This window comes from Hemitrygon akajei, chromosome 3, assembly GCF_048418815.1.
Source record: "Hemitrygon akajei chromosome 3, sHemAka1.3, whole genome shotgun sequence".
Classification (NCBI taxonomy): domain Eukaryota; kingdom Metazoa; phylum Chordata; class Chondrichthyes; order Myliobatiformes; family Dasyatidae; genus Hemitrygon; species Hemitrygon akajei.
Window position 1 is genome coordinate 96,347,116 of NC_133126.1, and position 22,765 is coordinate 96,369,880.

General features: G+C 42.2%; 2 protein-coding genes across 12 annotated transcripts in view; both read right to left on the reverse strand.

The window, feature by feature from the left end:
* Positions 1-736: 736 nt before the first annotated feature.
* Positions 737-5,868, reverse strand: ndufaf1 (NADH:ubiquinone oxidoreductase complex assembly factor 1). The gene is made up of 4 exons (XM_073040416.1): positions 5,146-5,868; positions 4,855-5,040; positions 3,476-3,550; positions 737-1,040 (listed from the first exon to the last, which is right to left on the reverse strand). The coding sequence occupies exons 1-4, from the start codon at positions 5,851-5,853 to the stop codon at positions 900-902; spliced, it is 1,110 nt and encodes a 369-aa protein (XP_072896517.1). The 5' UTR covers positions 5,854-5,868; the 3' UTR covers positions 737-899.
* A 10,984-nt stretch (positions 5,869-16,852) lies between these two features.
* Positions 16,853-22,765, reverse strand: part of LOC140725232 (RNA-binding protein 25-like) — an 84,743-nt gene continuing 78,830 nt past the window's right edge. For all 11 annotated transcript variants that reach the window (XM_073040409.1, XM_073040404.1, XM_073040405.1 and 8 more), the window contains one exon: positions 16,853-17,883. In XM_073040409.1, the coding sequence (XP_072896510.1) occupies positions 17,791-17,883 (93 nt within the window). In that variant the 3' untranslated portion in view covers positions 16,853-17,790. The remainder of the gene's footprint in view (positions 17,884-22,765) is intronic.

Sequence of the window (22,765 nt, forward strand, 5' to 3'; positions counted from 1 at the left end):
TTTATTATTTTATGATACTGCTCATTGAGTTTTTCATTATCACAATTTTTCTAAACTTGCCTTTGTCATAGTTTTGATTTGTTCCCATTAAATATTGTACTTTTGTTCTGAAAACCAAATTAAAAAGAAAAAAATTAGTAGTAATATAGATTGATAAAGTTTTACCAATTCTCGGTATTGCTGCATATTTTGAAAATGCTTCGTATTGCTGACCGGGCCTCCTTACGGGTCTGAGTTAGGCAGAGTCAGACTCCGAAGGCTTTTGGCTCCAGAGCAAAAAGACACCTGTGAACCATTTCACACTCTGAAAGAACCATTGGATAAGAAACAAGAATCAATATTGTGCTTTAATATTTTACATTCTGTACTCCTGAGTGCTGAATAAACTCCACAAGGATTTACCTCCCTTTCCCAGTTTCTCCCCAGTGCATCAATCTCTTTGTCGTTCTTCCCTGAGTAATCTAGTCTGTCCACCACCACTCTTAACTTTTCCCTGTATTCTTCTGAATTTGTTGCATGGTGTGATGTGACAGGTTAATCGCAAAGCATCAGAAGTGTCACTGTGTCGACAATCCTCCTTTACAGTCAACAATTATCAGGTTGATGCAATTTATTTTGTCAACTGCACTCCAGAAGGTTCTAAAAATACAAAACCATGATCAAATACTAATCTACTTCAGTTCACCTGGGATTGATTATATTTTCTTTTAAACGAGGCTCTTCTGTAGAACAATGCTTAGAAAAAATAAACTTTATTACAAGTTCTTTGTACACTTTAGCTCCTCCAAGGCTGGGTAAGTTTTATTGCCCTCTATGGATGTGGAGCTCTCAAAGGGGCTCAGCAGTTAGTCTATCAAATAGAACCATGTGGAGGTACTCCTCTCCATACTCCACCCCCGTTACACCTCAGGATTCCTCTTGTACCTCTCATAGGCAAACTCCTCAGTGTGAGCTCGGTCATTGTACACAGCAATGAAATCAATTTCAAGCTGAAACGGCCCATCCACTTTATCGCCCAACGTGAAGCCAATGGTGCTGATCTGGAAGAAACCAAAGCAATACAGCTATTGCCATCTATTCAGTATAAGTATACATTATAAGGATGCACAAACCCTCTGGCTTCCCTATCATGATCAACTACTAACTATCATTTCAATCACCTTCAAGTCTGGATCCCCCGTCAAATACGGATGGTGTCAACAGTTAACCTTAATCACCACTTTACCAGGCAAATACAGGGATGTGATGATTCCCACCCTGTATTCATACTCACAAAATACCAAAAGCTGTTACTCTTGACCACCTCAACCTTCTCCATGCAATTACAACGCTGTAGATGATCACTGCCAGAGGCTTTCTAATAATCCTGGTGACAATGCAATATGCTAAAGGAGAAATGTGGCAGAAATTTTAACCATAAAATTACAGACTACTGCCGAAGAGGGATGGCAAAAGGGTTCATGTGCTGCAAATGGGACACCATAGCCATTTTCTATTATACATCTCAAAGCCCATTCCCTCCTGTCTATGACCCACAGTATCTCTGGCAATGATTCAACTGCTCATCACAGTATGTAGCTGATGGAGCCCCAGCGACTCAGGTTCGAACCCAACCTTGGAATTTGCACATTCTCCCTCTGACACGGTGGCTTTCTCCTAGGTGCTCCACACCCCAGATTAGTCACTAATGTTCAGACGAATAGTATAAATTGGGAAGAGCTGATGAGAATGATTTAATGTAGGATTAGAGTAAATGGGTTAAAGAGGCTGTTTCCATCCTGTATATTGCACTGAAGACCCAAACTCTAGTCAGTTACATTTCACAGGCAGACCTCCACTTTGTCACTTATAAAATGTTTTATGCAATTCACTATGTCTGACTGGTGGAATTGTTTTTATCAGTAAAGAATAAAGGTTCACCAATGCTTTGTGTGTCCAGAGGGCTGCTCTAAATGCCATTCCACAATGTTCAGAACTTGGATCCTTATTCAATACAATTCATTTAGTATCTACAGCAGGGTTTGAGGCACAAGAGAGACATTTGCAGACTTTACAAATGTTGGTTGAGAAAGTCTCCAAGTAGCCTAGTAAACTGAAAAAAAAACCACTTGGTAAATAGAACATACAGAGACACAAGAATGCCGATGCTGGAACCTGGAACAACACACAAGATGCTGGATGAACTTAATGGTTAAGCAGTATCTGGCGGGGGAGGTGGACAGTCAATATTTTAGGTTGAGATCCTTCATCTGAACCGACATGTTGACTCAATTTCCCTCCATTGATGCTGCACAACCTCCCCCCAACATCTTGTGTGTTGCAACTGAAACTTAACCAAGAATGACATGAGGAGGAATTTCTTTAGGCAGAGGGTGCTGAATCTGGAATTCATTGACACAAATGGCTGTGGAGGCCAAGTCATTGGGTATATTCAAACCGGATGTTGATAGGCTCTTGATTAGTAAAAGTGTACAAGATTATGGGGAGAAGGCAGGAGAACGGGGTTGATAAGGATAATATATCAGCCATGATGGAATGGCGGAGCAGACTTGATGGGCTGAATGGCCTAATTCTGCTCCTATATCTTATGGCATTGTGAAATGTGCTGCTAAGGATGCAAGGAATATAGAAAACTAACTTAACAGCAGGATTTAATTGGGGAGAGTTATTCTCCTTGGAACAGAGGTGATTAATGAGAGATAAACAAGTTTCATAAAATTATGAGGGGATGGTTAGAGATATGAAAATTATCTATTTCTCTTAACAGAGGGTCATAAAATTGGGGACATTCATTTGAAGTCTTTGGTAGAAGGATCAGATGAGGAGAGGGTTGTAGAGATCTGGAACACATTGGAGGCAGTCCAATGGAGTTTCGCTAAGCTAATTCCTGGAATGATAAAGTTATCCTATCAACAGTTTGAGCACGTATTCCTTGGTGTTTAGAAGAACTAGGGTGATCTTACTGAAACATACAATTTCTTAAGTGGAGGTGACAGTGTAGACTTTCATGTTGTTTTCACTGGTGGAAGGATTTTGAGCCCAGGGGGTGGGGGCTGGTCATTTAAAAATGAGGTACACAGAAATTTCTTCTCTCGGATGGTAGAATGTTTCTGTAATTCTCTACCCCAAAAGATTGTGGAGGGTGGATCACTGGAAGTGAAGGTAGATCATTATTTGAAAAGCTATGGGGATGAGACACAGAGGAGTTGAGGCCAGGGGTAGCTTAGCTATGATCGACAGGGCAGGTTTGAGCGGTTGACTCCTGGTGTTATTGTCTTGTGTGCTTGTGCCTGAAAGGGTGGTGGAAGTGAAGAGCCTCATCACAATTAAACTGGAATGCATACCAGAAGGACCCTAATCTGTGGGGCTACACTCCCCATGTTGGGGAGTGGAATTAGGTGGAGGAAATGGTACAGACATGTTACAAAGCTATGGTTTAGAGAAACACTAATTCAACCTGATGCTGATTGCTTACCTTATCCAGCCATAATGGGTGCTGCTTGTCCTGGATACGCCCTTGACTGGACAGAAAGAACTTGGAGAATGGAATCTGAAAAGCAGCAAACAGATGGGAGACTTTAAATTATCCTTTGGGTTTCAGGAAAAGCAAGAGACTGAGATTTCTCCATTTGCCCTTAGCAGCAACTCTATCCAAATTGGGATTCCCCTCTCCTATCCTGAGTAGGGAATGAAGATCTCTAGGAAAGCTCCTGGCAGACTGCTATCACAGTCAAAATAGGGATGTCTGCTTTAGTACTGGGCCTTCTTCAGCACTGGGTGTCCCCTTATCTAGGGTGACACCTCAAGCTGCTGGTTGAGCTTATGATGACCTGTGTTCTTTTGAAGACTGAGGAGGTTCTAGGTGTCACTGAACATACTAACTCTAAAGGTGTACAGTTATAAATATATCCTGGCTGGCTGCATCATGGCATGGTATGGCCATTTGGATGTACAAGTTGCAGAAATTAGTGGACTTAGCCCAATACATCATTGGCATCCCTCCACACCACTGAGCACTGCCTCAGGAAAGCAGCATCCATCATCAAGGACTCCCAACATCCAGGCCACACTCTCTTCTCGCTACTACCACCAGGCAGAAGGTACAGGAGCCTCAGGTCTCACACCACCAGGTTCAGGAACAGTTATCACCCTACAACCATCGGGCTCTTGAACAGGTGTGAGTAACTTCACTCAGCTCCACTCTGAACTGATTCCACAACCTAATGACACACTTTCAAGGTCTCTACAGCTCTTGTTCTCAGTGTTATTGTTTTTTTTATTACTTGCACCTTTTGTCTTCTTTTGCATGTTGATCTTTATCAGTCTTTGTGTGGTTTTTCGTGACTTCTATTACATATATTTTTTATTTTCCTGTAAATGCCTGCAAGAAAATGAATCCAGGTGGTATATGATGACATATGTGTTTGATAAAAAAATTACTTAGATTCTGAAGACACAAGGTGCCATTTCAAGGAGGTAATAAATAAATCAAAGATCCAGACCATGGATTCTTTACAGCAGATGGGAGGCATGGAAATCCAAAACCCCACACCACCAGGTTCAGGAACAGCTATTTCCCTGCCATCCTTTGGCCCTTGAATCAAACTGCTCTGCCCCAATAAACCACCTCACTCTAAGACCGACTTTGTTTATCTTAGATCTACTGGTGTTCTCTGGAATAACTGATGTTTCAGCGCATGTCTTTGCTGTGAATGCTGCAATGGTGTCTGTGATGCTGTGAGATTTCCATACATGTAAACTTGGCTTGGACATTCAGAAACTTCCACTGGGATCCTGTACCCTGAACAAATTCATGGTTTTCTTGCCAGGACACCACCTGGCAGAGTATCTCACCTTCACGTCCTGCCAGTAGGGACCTCCTCGAGTGAACATAAAATAGTTGTAGAGGTCATTCTTGTGATGAGCGTAGTACATGCCACTGCTGACGTTCACCATCCAGGGCCTGCCGTCTCCCCTCACACGGAGGTGCAGTGTGTTGAAGTTCGACAGGTCATAGTACTTCTTCGTGTCAAAGGGTCCCTGCAACACGGACCGAACGATGCCAGGTGAGCACAGAATGGCAGCAAAAGGAGGGAGTAGGGTCAGAGGAGGATGAGGGAGGCGTGAAGCGGGCAGAGCACTGACCTTGAGCGGCTTGGACCTCAGGGTGCAGTAGCCGCTGTAGCGGGTCTCACCGTCCCGGGGCGGCTGGGTGCTCAGGTGTCCGGACACCGAGGCCGAGCACCCGTTGCTGCCGACACCGAGCCGCACGCTGCTGCGGCCGCCGATTTCCCGGTCGCTGGACACAACCCAGTACCGCAGGCTGTCGGCGCCGCGGAATTGCCAGAGGACGCGGTTCTGTTCCAGCAGCTCCTGACGGAGGGAGCGGCCGTCGGGGCCCCGCACTCTCGCCGCCATCTCCTCCCACGTCAGGCTCCATTGCCGCCGCACCGACTGCACGCCCTCCCGCCAGTCCCAGCGCAGCCATTTCCAGGGCGGCTGCTTGTCCACTGGAGCACCCGGCCTCCGGTAGCCGCGACTCAGGCCAGCCGCCGCCAGCCGACCTCGAACCGGGAGCCGGAGGCAAGCCGCCATGCGCAGGCCGGGGAGGCAGAGCGGCGTGGGTGGGGCTTGTCCGCTGACGGACACATGAGAAACCAATGGGAAGTGTCGGATGCGAAACACCGTGACTGTCATGTGACTACGAGTCACGCTGACCTGTTCGGCTGTGCCGTACCCGGTGACTGTCCTGTTCCAGCCTCCGGGCCCGGGGATTGTGACAACGAGGATTAAACCTAGAACAATGAGCATAACTGGAAAAGCTGAGGAAGACTGTACCCCCGGAACGTGCATGTCGTGCGTTTGAACTGTTATATCGCAGCAACCGACATCACTGAGCCAAATAAAAAAGCCAGTGTATGCGGTCCAAAAACATAATAAGTTTGGTGAGTCCCGATTTGCCTTCTTCGGAATCTTATGGGGAACAATCCATCAGCTATTGCGCAACGCGTTACATTCAACACGAGTATTCTGTTATAAAATGAACCAGTAGCAATAGTTGCTGAATTAAGAAAACTGACTGAATTTTGTTGTGATTGGTACTTTTCCAGATGTGTTACGCGATCGCTTGATCGTGATTGCGAGCGTGATGTTCGCATTCAGTTTCGCCTGTTGGCAGAGTCAGAGCTCACACTTAAATCAGCCTTTGATATTGCAAATTAGCAGATAAAGTGCGCAATTTTGTTGCAACAGCGCAAAGTACAAGGAGAGGCGTAGTCCCCATCACTTACAACTGCAGCAGAATGTACTGAAATTAACAAGACATCCCTAGCTAAGAAGGTAGGGAATTATACTCCGGAGTTCCGATGTTACCATTGCGGTGAATTTCACCAGAAGCCTGCTGACTGTCGACACCGAGATTCCGTCTTTCGTACTTGGCAAGAATCTCGTCCTCCATTCAGAGTAGGACGTTCCACAGCAGTACGGTACGCGGTTACGGAGCCAGAGGCACTCGTTACGCACTCAGATGGTCTAGGACCAGTTCCCCTATAGGGTGGTTTTAAAGGTTAACGACAGACCCATTCCCTTTGAACTTGACTCTGGTTGTGCTATACTCCACGCAGCGGTAGGCTCATATGCTTGGCCCTGACTTAAGCCACTGCTTTACAGACTGAAGACGGGGGAGCGGTTACAGCTGTTTGGCTCTTCTCCAGCTTGAAAATCAATCGCACCAGTTACCAGTGCAGATCACTGAGGGAGAAGAAGAAAACTTACTCAGGTGCAATTGGCTGCAGTAGCCGCCTGTCCCGAGTGTGTATCAGATGAAAACCGATGCGTCAGTCAAAAGCTTACTCAAGCGGTGTAAGTTTTTCAGCAATCCTGGGTACCAAAGTACGTCTTCCAGAATCAGACACAGTTCTGGTCACCTCACTGCGGGAAGGGTGCACACCTACCTCACTGCGGGAAGGGTGCACACCTCCCTCACTGCGGGAAGGGTGCACACCTACCTCACTGCGGGAAGGGTGCACACCTACCTCACTGCGGGAAGGGTGCACACCTACCTCACTGCAGGAAGGGTGCACACCTACCTCACTGCGGGAAGGGTGCAGAGGAGATTTACAAGGATGTTACCTGGATTGGGGAGCATGCCTTATGGGAAGGTTGAGTGAACTTGGCCTTTTCTCCTTGGAGCGACGGAGGATGAGAGGTAACCTGATAGAGGTGTATAAGATGCTGAGGGTCATTGATAGTGTGGATAGCCAGAGGCTTTTTCCCAGGGCTGAAATAGCTAACACGAGGGGGCATAGTTTTAAGGTGCTTGGAAATAGATATCGAAGGGATGTCAGCTGTAAGTTTTTCGCAGGGAAAACTTGGGTGCGTGGAAGGCACTGCCGGTGACAGTGGTGGAGGTGGATACAATAGGGTCTTTTAAGAGACTCCTGGATGGGTACATGGAGCTGAGAAATATAGAGGGCTGTGCGGTAGGGAAATTCTAGGCAGTCTCTAGAGTGGGTTACATGGTCAGCACAGCATTGTGGGCCGAAAGGCCTGTACTGTGCTGTGGAGTTCTGTGTTCTAAACCAAAGTTTTTCACGGTACGCCCCTTGCCATGCATGCTTCACCCGGAAGCTGAGATGGAACTTACAAGAGAACGGGAGCATTGAACCTGTGATTTTCACACTGAGTAACCCCTATTGTGGCGGTTGTCCAGCGTGATGGCAGTGTAAGAATATGTGGAGATGACAAGGTCACTGTGAATTCATGCCTACCCACCGAGACATACCCGATTCCAATCCATGCAACATTAGGAGGCGGAACATTCTTCACTAAACTTGACATGCGGACCAACAGCTCGAGCAAGGAGAAGTCTAGGAGCCTCACAACTATTATTACTCACAAATGTTTGTTCCAGTATACGAGGCTCCCGTTCAGCATAAATTCATCTCCAGCAATATTCCAACATACCATCGAATCCTGCATTAAAGACCTTCCCAGTACAATAGCTTACTGAGATGATTTTCTGAATGCCTGGTCGATTCTACAAGAGCACCTGAATAATCTTGATAACACTTCCCAAACGATGCAACTTGCTCTACGATTGAAGTGTGAGAAATGCACCCTCCTGGCAGAGTTTGTGCTTGGATTCCAAAAGGTGTGCATCCAGTCAAAGAAAAGCTTCGTGCCATTCTTGAAGTCCCTGCACCAAGGAATATCCATTAACTTCGCTCCAGTTTGGGCACGTTCAATCATCACGCCAGATTTTTGCCTCCCACAGCTACGCTTCTTGCTCCACTTAACGATCTATTGATGAAATGTACGAGGCGGCGTTGGGAACAGGCAGAGGAATCTGCTGTTCAGAAAGCCAAACAAATGCTAGCTCAATCCCAAGCATTAGTGCACTTCAGACCCGGGGCACCAACAGTTTTGTAGAGTACTGTGATGTCTCCACTTATGGTGTTGCTGCGCTGCTAACCCAGAAGAATACAAACGGTGATGAAAAGCCTGTCGCTTTCACATTACACAGCCTTAACCCAGCCGAACTAAACTATGCACAGTGGATAAAGCATTGATAGTTGTTTTTTTTGGGGGGTTATGCGTTTTCACCATTACCTGTACAGTGTTACGTACCCCGTAACTGGTTTACCAGACCAGCAGAAATGGAAGGATACGTTGGAGTCTGGTGGTACTGTAACTAAAGGTGTTTATTAGTAAACTAAGCAATACAGTATCAATAATGCAAATATACATATAAAACAGGTTAGCAATGATAAATACAGAAGTGTAGGAATAAGAATCAACAGTAACAAACAAGCTCTATCAAAGTCTAGGGGTAAATGAATAGTCATAAGGGAATATAAAGTTCAGTTCAGTTCGTGCTGAGGTAGTTGTTGTGTTGCAATGTTGGAGAGAGAGAGAGAGGGAGAGAGCGAGCGATTGAGCAGCTGTAACAGGCAAACCTTCCATTGCCTTCTTGTTCTGTTGTACTGTTGGGGTCATTGGTTATGACCCTTCCGTTCCAGGCTAGACCATTCTTCAGTGGTGGACTCGTCACCCAGGCAAGGGCGGACACACACACAAGTCCCCACCGGTCTGCCTTCATCCACCGTACACCGGACTGATCCTCCAGGCCCCCACCTTCCTGTGGGTGCACAACACTCTTCCAGTGTCCACTGGTGTGTCTGAGGGTGTCTCCCCAGATCCGTCTTTTATCCCCACTGATGGGGTATCAGCTATCTATCATCTCAATATGTCCATGTCCATCAAATGAGGCCACTCCCTGCTGTCTCAGCAAGAACGTTAACGAGCAAAGAAGTGTCCTTGTAGCAAAAGGTAAATAATCAGTGAAGACGCCATAATACTTAAATCATTCGTCTCTCTCTCTCTTCTCTGTAGCAGATGCTTCTACCTCTGTTCTTCATCTCTCTCTCTCATTAGCAGCATAGTTCTCGGGGGGTGGGGGGATAGCTCTGGACCCCATTTCCAACTGGTTCATTCAGCACACATAACAACAGCTAACATTTGGAGATTCATACGGACCACAACAATTGGTGGAATTGCTTGTGAGAGCAAGGCTGTACCACAGATGGCTTTACTGAGGATGGGCAGTTCATCGGTACCCACTAAGTTCCCGTGAGAAACAGCTACACCGCAGATGCCTTAAGACGTCTTAAGATATCCTTGTGAATCAGACTAGTGCTACTGATGGACTGGGTCAACACATCTCCGGTCACCACCGCTCAGGTAAAAGAGGAAACTGAGCGAGATGTAATATTGGCACAGGTAAAAAGGCACGTGGAAGATGGCTGTCCAACTAATGTGCCTGAAACTGTGCTGCCCTATGCCAGAGGTCAAAATGAGCTTAGCATGTACAACGGTAGTCTACTGTGAGGAAGTTGTAATTCTTACACAATTACGGTCCCCTGTCCTGGAGAGTTACATTGCCCGCATCCAGGAATGTCGCCTATGAAGGTGCTAGCCTGGAATTACATTTGGCGGCCGAAAATTGATGAAGGCATTGAGCACATTGTTCGTACATGCAACCTATGCCAGCAGTCTCGATCTTTAAACACTCCCATACCCATGGTTCCCTGGCATTGGTCAACTAATCCCTGGAGATGTTTACACGTAGACCACGCAGGTCGATTAGATTGGTAGCCATCGATGTGCATTCTATATGGATCGAGGCCAAAGCGGTGAAGACTTTGACCACCCAGACGACAATGATAAAACTTAGGCACACTATTGTGTACACATGGAATTCCCGATACTGTGGTCTATGATAATGGTCCCACATTGTAACATACGCCGCACCCCTCTCCCCCCCCCCCCCCGGTCACCGATCATCAAACCGTATGGCTGGGAGTTTGTCAAGCAGGGGATACAAACATCGAATGGTGACATTCACACCAGGACGAACAGGTTTTTGTTTGGGTACCGAGTAATCCTACAAATTACCACAGATTTCTCTCCATCTCAGCTATTGATGCACCACTGGTTGCATTCCCGATGGGATTTATTGAGCCCTGAGCTGGAAGACCGAGTTAAGAGACGAGATAACAGGCAATGAAAGTGTGGTACGATTCAAATATGGAACATTGGGAATTTCAGGAGTTTATGTTCGCCTGAACTTTGGGAGTCAAAGGTGATTGAAAGGAGAAGTTGTGGTGAAAGAGGCCCAGCAAGTTACTTTAGAACTTGAGGCTGGTAGTGTATATTGCCAACATCTACCACATCAAGAGACGGTCCAATAAATCCCTCATTCCAGAATAAGCTCAACAAGATGGGTTAGCACCACAACCTAGAATCCCCGGTTGAAAGCACTGAATCAGGACCAGCTCTCGATCTTGGGGCTTCTGGATTGCACTGATCAGAATGGACCAGAAAAACGGCTAAGTATTATAAAGTTGGTTTTGTTAAAAACTTAAAGGTGGAGAGAAGCATCCACTGTGTGACTGTTGGGTCTGTTATGTGACATCATATGACAGGTCGATTTTGAGGGCTTGTCTATCAATTAATGCTTGACATACTAATCCTGTGTGTGTGTGAACATGTTGTTTCCAGGTGAGTACAAGTCAAGCAGACACATTCAGCGATGCTGTACTTGATAAACGTTCTGTTCCAACCTCTGGGTCTTTCCTTAGTTCTAACAGTAGAGCGCTTGGATGACATGGTGTGGCACTGGTTTGTGTCTGACATATCTGGGCAATTTTCCACATTAACTACACTGTGTTGTAACTGTACCACCAGCTTTGCTAGATGTGCAGTTAATTGTTCCATGAAGTTAGCTATTGCTAGCCACTAGGCAATGATAATCAGTTATTTCAATTGATTTATTGCCATCTCAGTGGTTCCATGCAGAGTGAATAGCTTCCTTGATAACAACGCGTTTGTGTACCTCCATCAATGAACTGTGCCCTCTGTAATGTTGATCTGTCTTCCCACATTTCCCAGTATTACTCTATCTGCTTCCTACCTGTCCATTCCATCAGCCAACAGTTCAAATATTGAGCCCATCACCAAGCATTTAAACAGAGACCAATGTCAGCTGCATTTACATCATAGCACGTACTTGTATATTAAAATTAACTATTTTGTAACTTGCCCAAGTGTCTCATTACTGGGATCATTGGCAACCATATGAAGTGTACTGTAACAACAAAAACTTGGTCACCCCACCTCTCATTATGGACTCCATCAAGGTCACTGTACCTTATTGCAACCTTGGTTCAAACACGGACCAGACTTCAAGATAATGAACAGCATTTTACCAAGTGTGATAAGGAGCCCCAAGAAAACTTCAGCCATGGGCAACAATGGCTTCTTATCAAATTCCTCATACAGAGATAGATTGTTGTTAGAGGTCAATAATCCCAACACTAAAAAGAACATCACTTCAAGAGGTATGCAGGGTAAAATCCTCACCAAACTGCCTTCTCCACTTTTACCCAAGAGAAAGGATGCAAGAATGTTTACAAGCAAGTTGTATTTCCCAGCTATGCGTATAGTAAAACCTATACAGTATTGAGGTGAATGGCAAAGTAGTACAACTATGGCTGACAAGGGAAATCAAAGCTATTGTAAAAGCGAAAGGGCATACAACAAAGCAAAAATTAGTGGTAAGATAGAGGATTACGAAGTTTTTAAACCTACAGAAAGCAACTAAAATTCATTAGAAGGGAAAAGATGAAATATGAAAGCAAATAATATCATAGTGGATAGTAAAAAGGTTTTTTCCAAGTATGTTAAAAATGAGAGTGGATATAGGACTGCTAGAAAATGAGGCAGGAGAAATAATACCTGGGACAAGGAGATGGCTGGTGAACTAAATGAGAATTTTGCATCAGTCTTCACAGTGGAAGACACTAGCCTGATGTTGCAGTGTGAGAAGGAAGTGTACTATTACAAGAGAGAAAGTGCTCAAAAAGCTTAAAGACCTAAAGGTACATAAATTACCTGGACCAGAGGAACTGTACCCTAGGTTTCTGAAAAAGGTAGCGTTAAGAGATTGTGGTGGCATTAGAAATGATCTTTCAAATATCATTGGACTCTGGCATGGTGCCAGACAACTGAAAAACTGCAAATGTTATTCCACTATTTAAGAAAGAAGGCAGTAGAAAGGAAATTATAGACCAGTTATAGCCTGACCTCAGTGGTTGGGAAGATGTTAGAGTCAATTGTTGAGGAGGAGTTGATGGAGTCCTTGGTGACACAGAACAAGATAGTACAAAGTCAGCATGGTTTCCTTCAGGGAAAGTCCTGCCCGATGAACTTGTTGGAATTCTTTAAGATTACAAGGCAGATAGATAAAGGGGATGCAGTGGATGTTGTACATTTGGAATTTCTGAACACTTTTCATAAGGTGCCACACGAGGCTGCTTACCAAGTTAAGCACCCGTGGTATTACAGGAAATTTACTAACATGTTTAGAGCATTGGCTGATTGGTAGGAGGCAGCGAGTGGGAATAAAAGGATCCTTTTCTGGTTGACTGCCAGTGACTAGTGGTATTCTGCACGGACTTCTTTTTATGCTGTATATCCAGTGATGGAATAGATGGCTTTGTTGCTAAGTTTGCAGATGACACGAAGATTGAGGAAACAGGTAGGTTGCAGAAGGACTTAGATTTGGAGAATGGGCAAGGAAGTGGCAAATGAAATACAGGATTCCCCCGCTATCCGAAGGTAGAGCATTCCTATGAAACAGTTTGTAAGCTGAAATGTTGTAAAGCGAAGAAGCAGTTACCATTAATTTATATGGAAAAAATTTTTGAGTGTTCCCAGACCCAAAAAATAACCTACCAAATAATACATAAAACCTAAAATAACACAGAACATATAGTAAAAACAGGAATGATATGATAAACATACAGCGTATATAAAGTAGAAATATTGTATGTATGGTGTAGTTTTACTTATCAAAATCGGGAAGGCAGTGAGCCAAAATTGATTTGGAGAAAAAAAAAATCGGCATGTACACGCCTACGCACATAACTGCCCGCACAAGGCTTCATGGTCATGGTAGTCTTTCTTGGGTAAACACACTTATAAAGCCGGCATTTTTTATTTGTAAAAGGAAAAATCCTCTTTGGTTAGCAAAAACAGGTCTTTTGTAACAGCGAGCTGTCGTAAAGCAAACGTTCGAAAAACGGGCCACCTGTACAATGTTGGGAAATGCATGGTCACGTACTTTGGTAGTAGAAATAAATGTGTGGACTATTTTCTAAACGGAGAAAATCCAGGAATCTGAGATGCAGAGGGATTTGGGAGTCCTTGTGCAGAACACCCTGAAGATTAACTTGCAGGTTGAGTCAGTGGTGAGGAACGCAAATGCCATGTTAGCATTCATTTCAAGAGGTCTAGAATACAAGAGCAATGGGGTGATGCTGAGGCTTTAGAAGGCACTGGTGAGGCCTCACCTTGTGTATTCTGAACAGTTTTGGGCCCCTAATCTTAGAAAAGATGTACTGGCATTGAAGCGGGTCCAGAGAAGGTTCACAAGGATGATTCCAAGATTGAAAGGTTTATCATACATGTCTGGGTCTGTACTTACTGGAATTCAGAAGGATGAGGGGTGGTAGGAATCTGATTGAAACCTTTTGAATGTTGAAAGGTCTAGGCAGAGTAGATGTGGAAAGGATGTTTCCCACTAGGACAAGAGGGCACAGCCTCAGGATAGAGGGGAAACAAATGCGGAGAAATTTCTTTAGCCGAAGGGTGGTGAATTTGTGGAATTTGTTGCCACATGCAGCTGTGGAGGCCAGGTTGTTGGGTGTATTTAAGGCAGAGATTGATAGGTTCTTGATTGGACATGACATCAAAGGTTATGGGGAGAAGGCTGGGAACTGGGTTTGAGGAGACAGAAAAAAAAGAATGACAGAGCAGACTCAATGGCCAGAAAGCCTAATTCTGCTCCTATGTCTTATGGAATGGTAAGTAGTAACATTCCCACATGTGGATCAAGCAATCACCACCTTCAATATGAATCCAAACCAATGTTCAATATCATTACTGTCACTCAGTCTCTCACAATCACCATTAATATCCATAAAAAATAGATGATTCTTCCAATGACTTGTTAGAAAAAGCAGAAAAACAACCCCCCTCCAAAAAAAATCATTGCAGTACTGAGCTGCACTCTCATATTGTGATTCACTCTTGCAATCCTTCACCCATCATCTCCCAAGTAATGGCCCGTAGGAAAATTGGAAACAGATTTATTTGAGAAGTTAAATGGCATTGTATACAATATTTACAGTTTAAATTCTTGTAATACTCATTTAGCATTAGTGTAAAATTTAAAAAATCCTTCATAGAAAATGTTAGCAATCATCATGTATGCAAATAATTGTTTAAAATCTAGCAATCAAAATTGAACTTTACATCTAAACGTGACATGCAAGAATGGAGCTTGAAATAGTTTTCTGAAGTTCTAAAGTGAAACCGAATGTTAACAGCGTGTAAAGGATTCAGTTATACACTAGTGGTTTGGTATTAAGTAAACTTAAGGTCTAGAGCAGTGGTTCCCAAAGTGGGCAATGTCGCTGCTACCCCCCCCCCCCCCCACTTCCAGGGTAGTGGGAGTTTCTAAGGAAGCATTGGGAGGGGGGGGGAGAGTATACTGAGGCATTATATGTATAATTTGCAAAATGAATTATTATAAGCTCAGTATATGATAATTGATTACAATAATCCATGCAATCACTTCATCACTTGCTTTCTCTTATACTTTGCTCGAAGCACATTTATAGTTTTTGATATACAGTGCCTATAAAAAATATTTCCCCCTCCCTGTGGAAGTTTTCAGTTTTATTGTTTCATGTGACCTCTAAAACCATTAGCTGCACCAGTGATAATTTGGTATGTCATATTAAAGTGGTGAAATACTTATGCTTTATATTTGTAATTTAGATCACTTTGTAGAGCTCTGCTTTCACTCTGACATGAAAGTCTTTTTCTGTTTTATCACAGCGATTAATAAAATTAAGGATCATACTTCCAGTACTATTTTGATAGATTTGTATTGAGAATGATGAATGTTTCAATGCTCGTTGTTGCACAGAGAAGTCAGATGGCTCTCAAAAGAAAATTCCCTGAGATGCTTATAAGCATTTTTTGAAACTGATTAAATTATTTTCAAAGAAACATTAACATCTTCAAAATCAACTCAAGAATATTAGGCATGGCATTGCTTATTTGTCAGAATTATTCACAAAGTTTAATGAAATCGATCTTCAATTTCAAGGAAATGATGTGAATCTTATTAAAGTCAAATCAGTTGTCTCCATATTTCTGTCCAACTTACTGCCCGTTATGCTGCTGGTATTTAGGGCAGCAATGAAAGAACTCCATCTGTGGCATGTTCAGGGCTTCCTTTATCATGTCAGTAGCTTCCTCTCAATTTCTGTCCAAGATAACTAAGTAAGTGCAACATTGGTCGCCACAACCTTTTCCAATTTCTGAGCAAGTTGTAGGAGAAAGAAAGAATACTAGATGATCTTCAAGTAAACTGCCCAACTAGGCAAGCTGCACAAAGACATATCAGAGAGATTTCAGGATCTTCTCTCGATCCAAATTCCAGACTGGGTAATAAATCCATTCTTGAAACCTTATAACGCGGAATTAACAGAAATGACAGTGAAAGAACTGATCTCGCTACAAAATGATTTTGAACAGAAGCAGAGGTACAAAAAAATACAGACTTTGGGCTGCAGAAAGAAATCTCTGAACGCTCTCCTGCACCATGGAAAAGGTGAAGATGTTCTTTATTGCTGTTCCAAAATCATATTTAGTGGAGCACAGTTTCAGTGTAGTCACCCAACTTCTTTCAAAGCAATTAAATAGGATGCAAATTACTGAATGTGGGGATCTGAGACTCTTTCTTTGTGACATTCAGCCTGATGTTGAGCTGATTTCCTGGCATCCATCTCATTGAATGGTGAAAACATAACAAGTAATGAATAGATGAACTACTAATACACACTCTAAAATTGCTGATGAAAATTGTCCTTACTGTCATTAAATAAATGATTTTATTTATTGTTTTAAATAGATTGTAGTTAGTTTTTGCAATTATTTGACACCACTTTGAGTTTGCAGTTCCTATTTTCTTTCTCTGTGCATCATAAATCAAAATTCTTTATAAGTTTTTACAGAATGGCTGGAAAGGGAGAGGGGAGCGCTGGGGATGTTGTCAGGGAACCAAGAGGGCAGTAACCCAAAGCTGTTTGGGAACACTGATCTAGAGTCTCACTTTTCATAAAAAAACTGGCCTCAATTATTTATTTTTAGAATGTCGTCAATACCTTCTTTTCTAGAATTATGCATCTCTGGATACAGTGAACCAAGACAAGAACGACCCAAACGAACAGCATTCCATTTAATGGGCCAACAAAAGTTGCATTTCCAAGCTAACCATCAAGCCTCCATAACACAGCTTAAACACACACCCTTGAAAAAGCTAATTGTAGTTTATTAAAACTTCACCCCAAAGAAACTGTATGAGACTGACAAATGAAAAACATAGCTTGCCCCTTGTACTTGCAATATCTGACAGCAGCTTACTTGTTGAACCTGCATCAAAAATAATTTTGACTATATAAAAAATGATAAATGTAAAATTACAAAGATTTGATTTCAAAACATTAAATTAAACCTATGTTGGCAACTAAAAGGGATACAGATCTCTTTAAAAAGTCAACTAAGACATTCTCAAACTTTATTTATTTATTTCAAAAACATTTAAACCCTATTCTGTCACCTGCTGGAAATGCAAACATTTTAAATGCAACATTTAAATATTTTCATAATGTTGACGAGAAAACAACTCTGTATCTTTCAAAGTTCTTTCCCCCTCAAAATTACTAATTTCGAAACAATAAATGTATAAACATCTTATTTCTAAACCTGCTCCTCCGTATCACAGGGACAACCCGGATAGTAAGTGCAAATATTTTGCATCGGTGCAGCATAACCTTCCATAAATGTAACACCGAGAGGTTATGAACAAGTCAGTGTGTCGATAATGAAAATACACAGCAGAAGAAATCAGTTTATAAAAAATAACCCAGTCATTTATCTCAGTTGGTGAAATGAAGAACCAATGTAGGCAGATTGTATTAACTGTACATCTTTTAAGGACACAGCAACCAAATGATGGGGTGAAGGAGAGAAGAAAAAATGGACTTCACATTATCTCTACAATAAAAAATACAAGCTTCACAAGTGCCTCTGAGGACAGATGAAAGTTACAGTTTTAAACATTTTCCCAAAGACGTTTCCTATGGATATGACAATCTATTTAACAAGTCCTATCTTTTTAGCTTCTGTTTCATATATCAATAACCGCCACATCTTCACTATGAAGACTTCTGCTTCTTCATCCAGTACCTGGAGAGACAAATAACATTTAGTTTAATATAATCAAAGTTGATTTTACAATTGTTCCCTCTAATTCTCTGGTTTCCTCTCAAACTTGGGCAGGAAGACAGTTACACTGCATTCTGGTGGGACTCTCATCATGCAGCAAGAGCATAGAATGAGACATGAATGACCTCTTAAAAACTACTAACTTATTATAACAAGCTGAGAGACCGTGCAGCTCCCAGAGGAATCTCACCTGTTCTAAAACCCACTTCCTATAGCTCAATTCCCCCTTTGATTTGAGTGCCACGTACCCACAAAGGGCAATTTGAAGTGGCCAACTTACCTACCAGCATGCCTTTGAGATAAGAGAGGATATCGGGAATACCAAAGGGAACATGCAAATTCTGTACCCAGAGAGTACCCCAAGTGCAAGTCACACTGGGAGCTGAGTTAACAACACTAATTAATGTTCAACTATGCGCTCTTGTACATAAAGGGCTGTCACTAAGCACCTCTGATTCTTTTATATAACTACATCAGGGGTAATCTCCACATGAGCACCCACACTGATGCCTATTTAGATAAACACCAGATGTAAAATTTGCTTCAAGTTTTCCTTTAAAACATAGGACACAATGGACAGGATAACATTTACAAGTATATTTTATGAGTAGGCTTAAAATAAATTTACAGTCGATACCACTTGAACCTCCAAAGAAACAAAGGTAATTTCAATTTCAGCCAAGAGTTAGTGCAGTCTGCAATATCCCAGTAACATTTCATTACAGCTTTTACTGTAAGCAACTGACTGGTCAAATTACTTTGATCAGTTTTGTGCAGTGTAAATTCATCATTGTTTTCAAAACATAATCATTAATTGAAGCCATCAATAACCAAACAGGTTTTTGAAATAAACAATAAAAATCTCCCACCTTTCAATGTTACATACAGGCCTGATGTACATTACCATTAGTGTCTTTAATAAAGTCTAATTCAGTGCCACGTGGTATACTAGCCCCTGCTCATGCTGCTCTATTACCAGACTGAAAAGATAAGAGTAACAATCCTTTTTAAATGACTTATTCATACCAATAACCAACTCAATAAAACTTAATAAGGTAAGCAATATTTTGTGATGGTTGAAAAAATTGCACATCTGCTAAAAATAACACCATCATGCACAAAAATATGCTTAAAAGCTTGCACTGACCCTCAAATTAGTGGAATAAATGTTTATTAAGATTATAACGTAGCATGAAATATCATGAATCGGTGACTGAGAGGCAGAGTTCTCTGGGGTTTTCTCTACTGTGATGTTGTGTTGATTTTATTGCAGATATAATCCGGGAAGTGGTATATGGTACTACCATGTACCATGAACCATTGCCCACCCTTACATTCCTTTATCCTCCTGTTATTATCCCACCTCTCTATCATTCAACCCAACTACACTACGATACAGCTAGTTTTACACCTGGTGGATCTTTGAGTGAATGACAGTTGTGGACACAATATATTGTTTAGAGGAAAAGTTTCCGGTCCTTATAGATGTATATGAAGGCCTCAGTCTTGGAAAGTGCAGTTCCCTGTGGTACTAGCAAACCTACATGATGATGGGACAGAGGGCAAGGTCCTTTGTCCCTCTGATTGGAGTGTTAACTGTGGTAAGAATGACAGTAACTCCCTCTGCCAAAGCTGTGCCTTCTCTGCCTCACCTCACCTACCCCAGCCACCCTTGGAAGTCAGCTGCCCGGCAGTAAGAAACAGTGTGCAGCTGTGAACTGAGACAAACATTTGGTTGTCTGGGACTGTAAATACAGATCCACTTTACAGAGGAATTGCCTTTATCTGCACTGAGGGAAAACCTTGGCTCAATGCAGTCATATCCAGTGACCACTTACTCACCTACCTTAAATATTCCAATGTGTTCTGAAGCAGCAATACTTTTAATGACAGGAGAGATAATATAATATAAGGAGTATAGTCAGGATATACAGTCAGAATCTTATCCCCCAGGGTAGAATTGTCAAATGTGAAAGGGGATATATACCGTAGATTCCGGACTACAGAGCGCACCTGATTAAAAGCCGCTGGCTCTAATTTTAGAAATAAAATCAATTTTTTACTTGTAAAGGCCGCACCGGATTTTCGGCCGCAGGTGTCCCACGTTGTAATATGAGATATTTACACAGAAAGATATTACACGTGAGGATTTTTTAAACTTTTAATTAAATCCATATGGTAACAAAAACAAATACATATTGCAAATGCTTTTTTTCGAACCGTGCCCGTAACGCGGCTACTTTTAAATATACGTTGCGTATACTTCTTTACTGAACAACATTCCAAAATCTCCTAACGACTGGTAAAAAATATATATACTGCAGCCTACCAGGAAAAGTTATTGATCGCCTTTAACTTAAAAGCAGCGTTTTCGCTCCACCGCTCCCCCCCGCCGTCCCGTTTATCGCAAATCGGTATCCCACAAGACGCGGCGAAACCGGGTGTGACGTCATAGCATCCCGCGATGTAGTACAGAAAACAAATATAGTTAAAACTCTTCTAACTTTAACTAGAAAATGAATTACTAAGCGAAAATATTATAAACTAAATAACTGCCATAAAGGCAGCACAATGCTTTTCTTCGAGTGTTTTCCATGTTGATGAGGGTGAGTACAAATGACTGATTTACAATAATTTAATTGTGAAAGTGCGCTTGATTTATCGTACAATTTCATTGGACCTCTGTGAACTACTCATCAATTTTATTGGTCTACTGTTACGAGGCAAAATGTTTTCGGCGGCATGAAAAAAAAAATACATTAGCCGCTCCGTATTAAAGGCCGCAGAGTTCAAAGCTGTTCAAAATGTGGGAAAAAAGTAGCGGCTTAAAATCCGGAATCTACGGTATTTAAGGGGAAAAGGGAGTTCAAAGATAATGTACGGATTGCTTATTTTGAGAATTGTAGGTGCCTGGAATGGGCTGCTGATGCAGTGGTGGAAGCAACAATATAGTGGCATTTAGAGGCATATAAAACTGTGGTGAATGGATAGGGATCATCTGCAGACAGATGAGCTTCATTTATTTTCGCATCAATGCTGGAAACGACGTCGTAGACTTAAGGGTCTGTTCATTTCCTCTACTGTTGCACTTTGATTCTGAATTTTACAATTCATACACAATCAATTTTGATAGCGTATTTTTATTCCTACAAAGCAGCTGTATTATGTTTACCGTAACAACCAGCATGAAAGAAAACTCCAAGGAGAAAGGCATTAATATTTGATCCCAAATACAAGTTAAGCACAGAGGGATGGCGAGGAGAAATTTACTGAAGTGATTCCAAGCATAAAACCAAGGCTGCTGAAGTAGCTGGTGAGGTCAGTCACAGGAAATGGCCAAGACATCTGGACAGTAACAGTAGGGAGATGTGATTAACTGGGAGCCAGAGTGTAAAAGGCAGTGACCTAGAATTTAACGTCTAGAACAACCTATTCCATCCACAGACAACAGGAATAATAAAAAAAGTATGCTGGCAGTGCCAACTATCATGGTCTTTGGCTTGGATTATCTTTTGTTAATGCTGATTGTACCATTAATTTTAAGGAAAGGTGGCATTGGGAGACCAATATTTTGACAGTGATCATACAGCACATAGCAATGGAAGGGAACAGAGAAGGGAAGGTTCAAAATTGGTTAATAACAGGAAAAATATGTGAAAAGGTTAATCAGAAACTAAGTTAATCAAAAACTAAATGAGCTCCTTTGAAGGAGTGCCTGATCCAGAACCCCAGAGTGACAAAATCCAGAGTGCAAGACAAAGCTAAGGAGCTTATAGGAGACACGGAGACCTGGGAGTGCAGGTCTAGATGATATTAAAAGGAAAATTAAGAAAGTAAAGAGAAGGGTGGAAAATACTGGCATGTCAATGCTAAGCATGTAAAGATAAAGATGACCAAAACAAAAGCCTAATATGGATGATGAAGGTAACCTGCATGGAGGTACTGGATAAGTGGGTAAATTTTTGCCGACATTTTGTAGCTGGCTTCACAAGAGGTGGATAAATAACATAAAACATAATCACAGAAAATTTTCAATGCAGAAGGCCATTAGCCTCATGGCACCGGTGCTAGTCAAAATCTACCCAAACAATCCCACCTCCCAGCACCGCAGCACTGCAGGGAACTTCTTTTCACATCTGTTTACATGAACTGTTTACATGCTCTACCACCCTTTCAAGCACTGAGTTCTAAACTACTCTGGGATAAAAATAATTTAATCTCTGATCCTTCTAAATCAACACCAACTGGCTTCCCATTTACTTTACCCAATCCCGGCTTATGTGTCTCCCCACCCCCACCCCAGCCTTCTCCATTCCAATGAAAGGAATCCCAGCTAGCAGAAAAGTTAAAGCAGAATTTGCTGGAAATGCTAGATGGTCAGGCAACATTTGCAGGGACAGAAACAGTTAATATCCCAGTTTGCCAACCATTTCAATGGAACAGGAAAAGTCAGGAAACAAACATCTTATGTTACAAAGAGGGTGTAGGGAGTGGAGAGAACATGGGGGATACCCATGATGGGATAGAGACAGAAGGTGAATGCTTGAAAATCGTGCATATCTGGATGTATTATGGAACATAATTAAAGAGGACAGAGAGAAGTATAATACTGGAACAGTGACACAAAACAGCAGTTGCAGGAATTCTGAAATGAAAAAATGCTAAAATCATCAGGTCATGCATCTACAAAGAGAAACAAACTGATTAATGTTACACATGCTATCATCAACCTCATGTTGTCAACATTATTTATCGTAAAGAGTGTCACAGAATATTAACAACCACGTTCACTTACAGCTTTCTTGGCTCCCACTGAGCCCTGATCACAGTTATCTGCTTGCTC

Excerpts from the sequence above, each read along its gene's own strand:
- ndufaf1 (XM_073040416.1), bottom strand. The coding sequence starts at position 5,853 with ATGCACGTTCCGGGGGTACAGTCTTCCTCAGCTTTTCCAGTTATGCTC. Across the intron at positions 5,041-5,145 it reads TGAGGTCCAAGCCGCTCAAG|GGACCCTTTGACACGAAGAA; the intron begins GTCAGTGCTCTG and ends TCCGTGTTGCAG. Across the intron at positions 3,551-4,854 it reads CCTACTGGCAGGACGTGAAG|ATTCCATTCTCCAAGTTCTT; the intron begins GTGAGATACTCT and ends GCTGCTTTTCAG.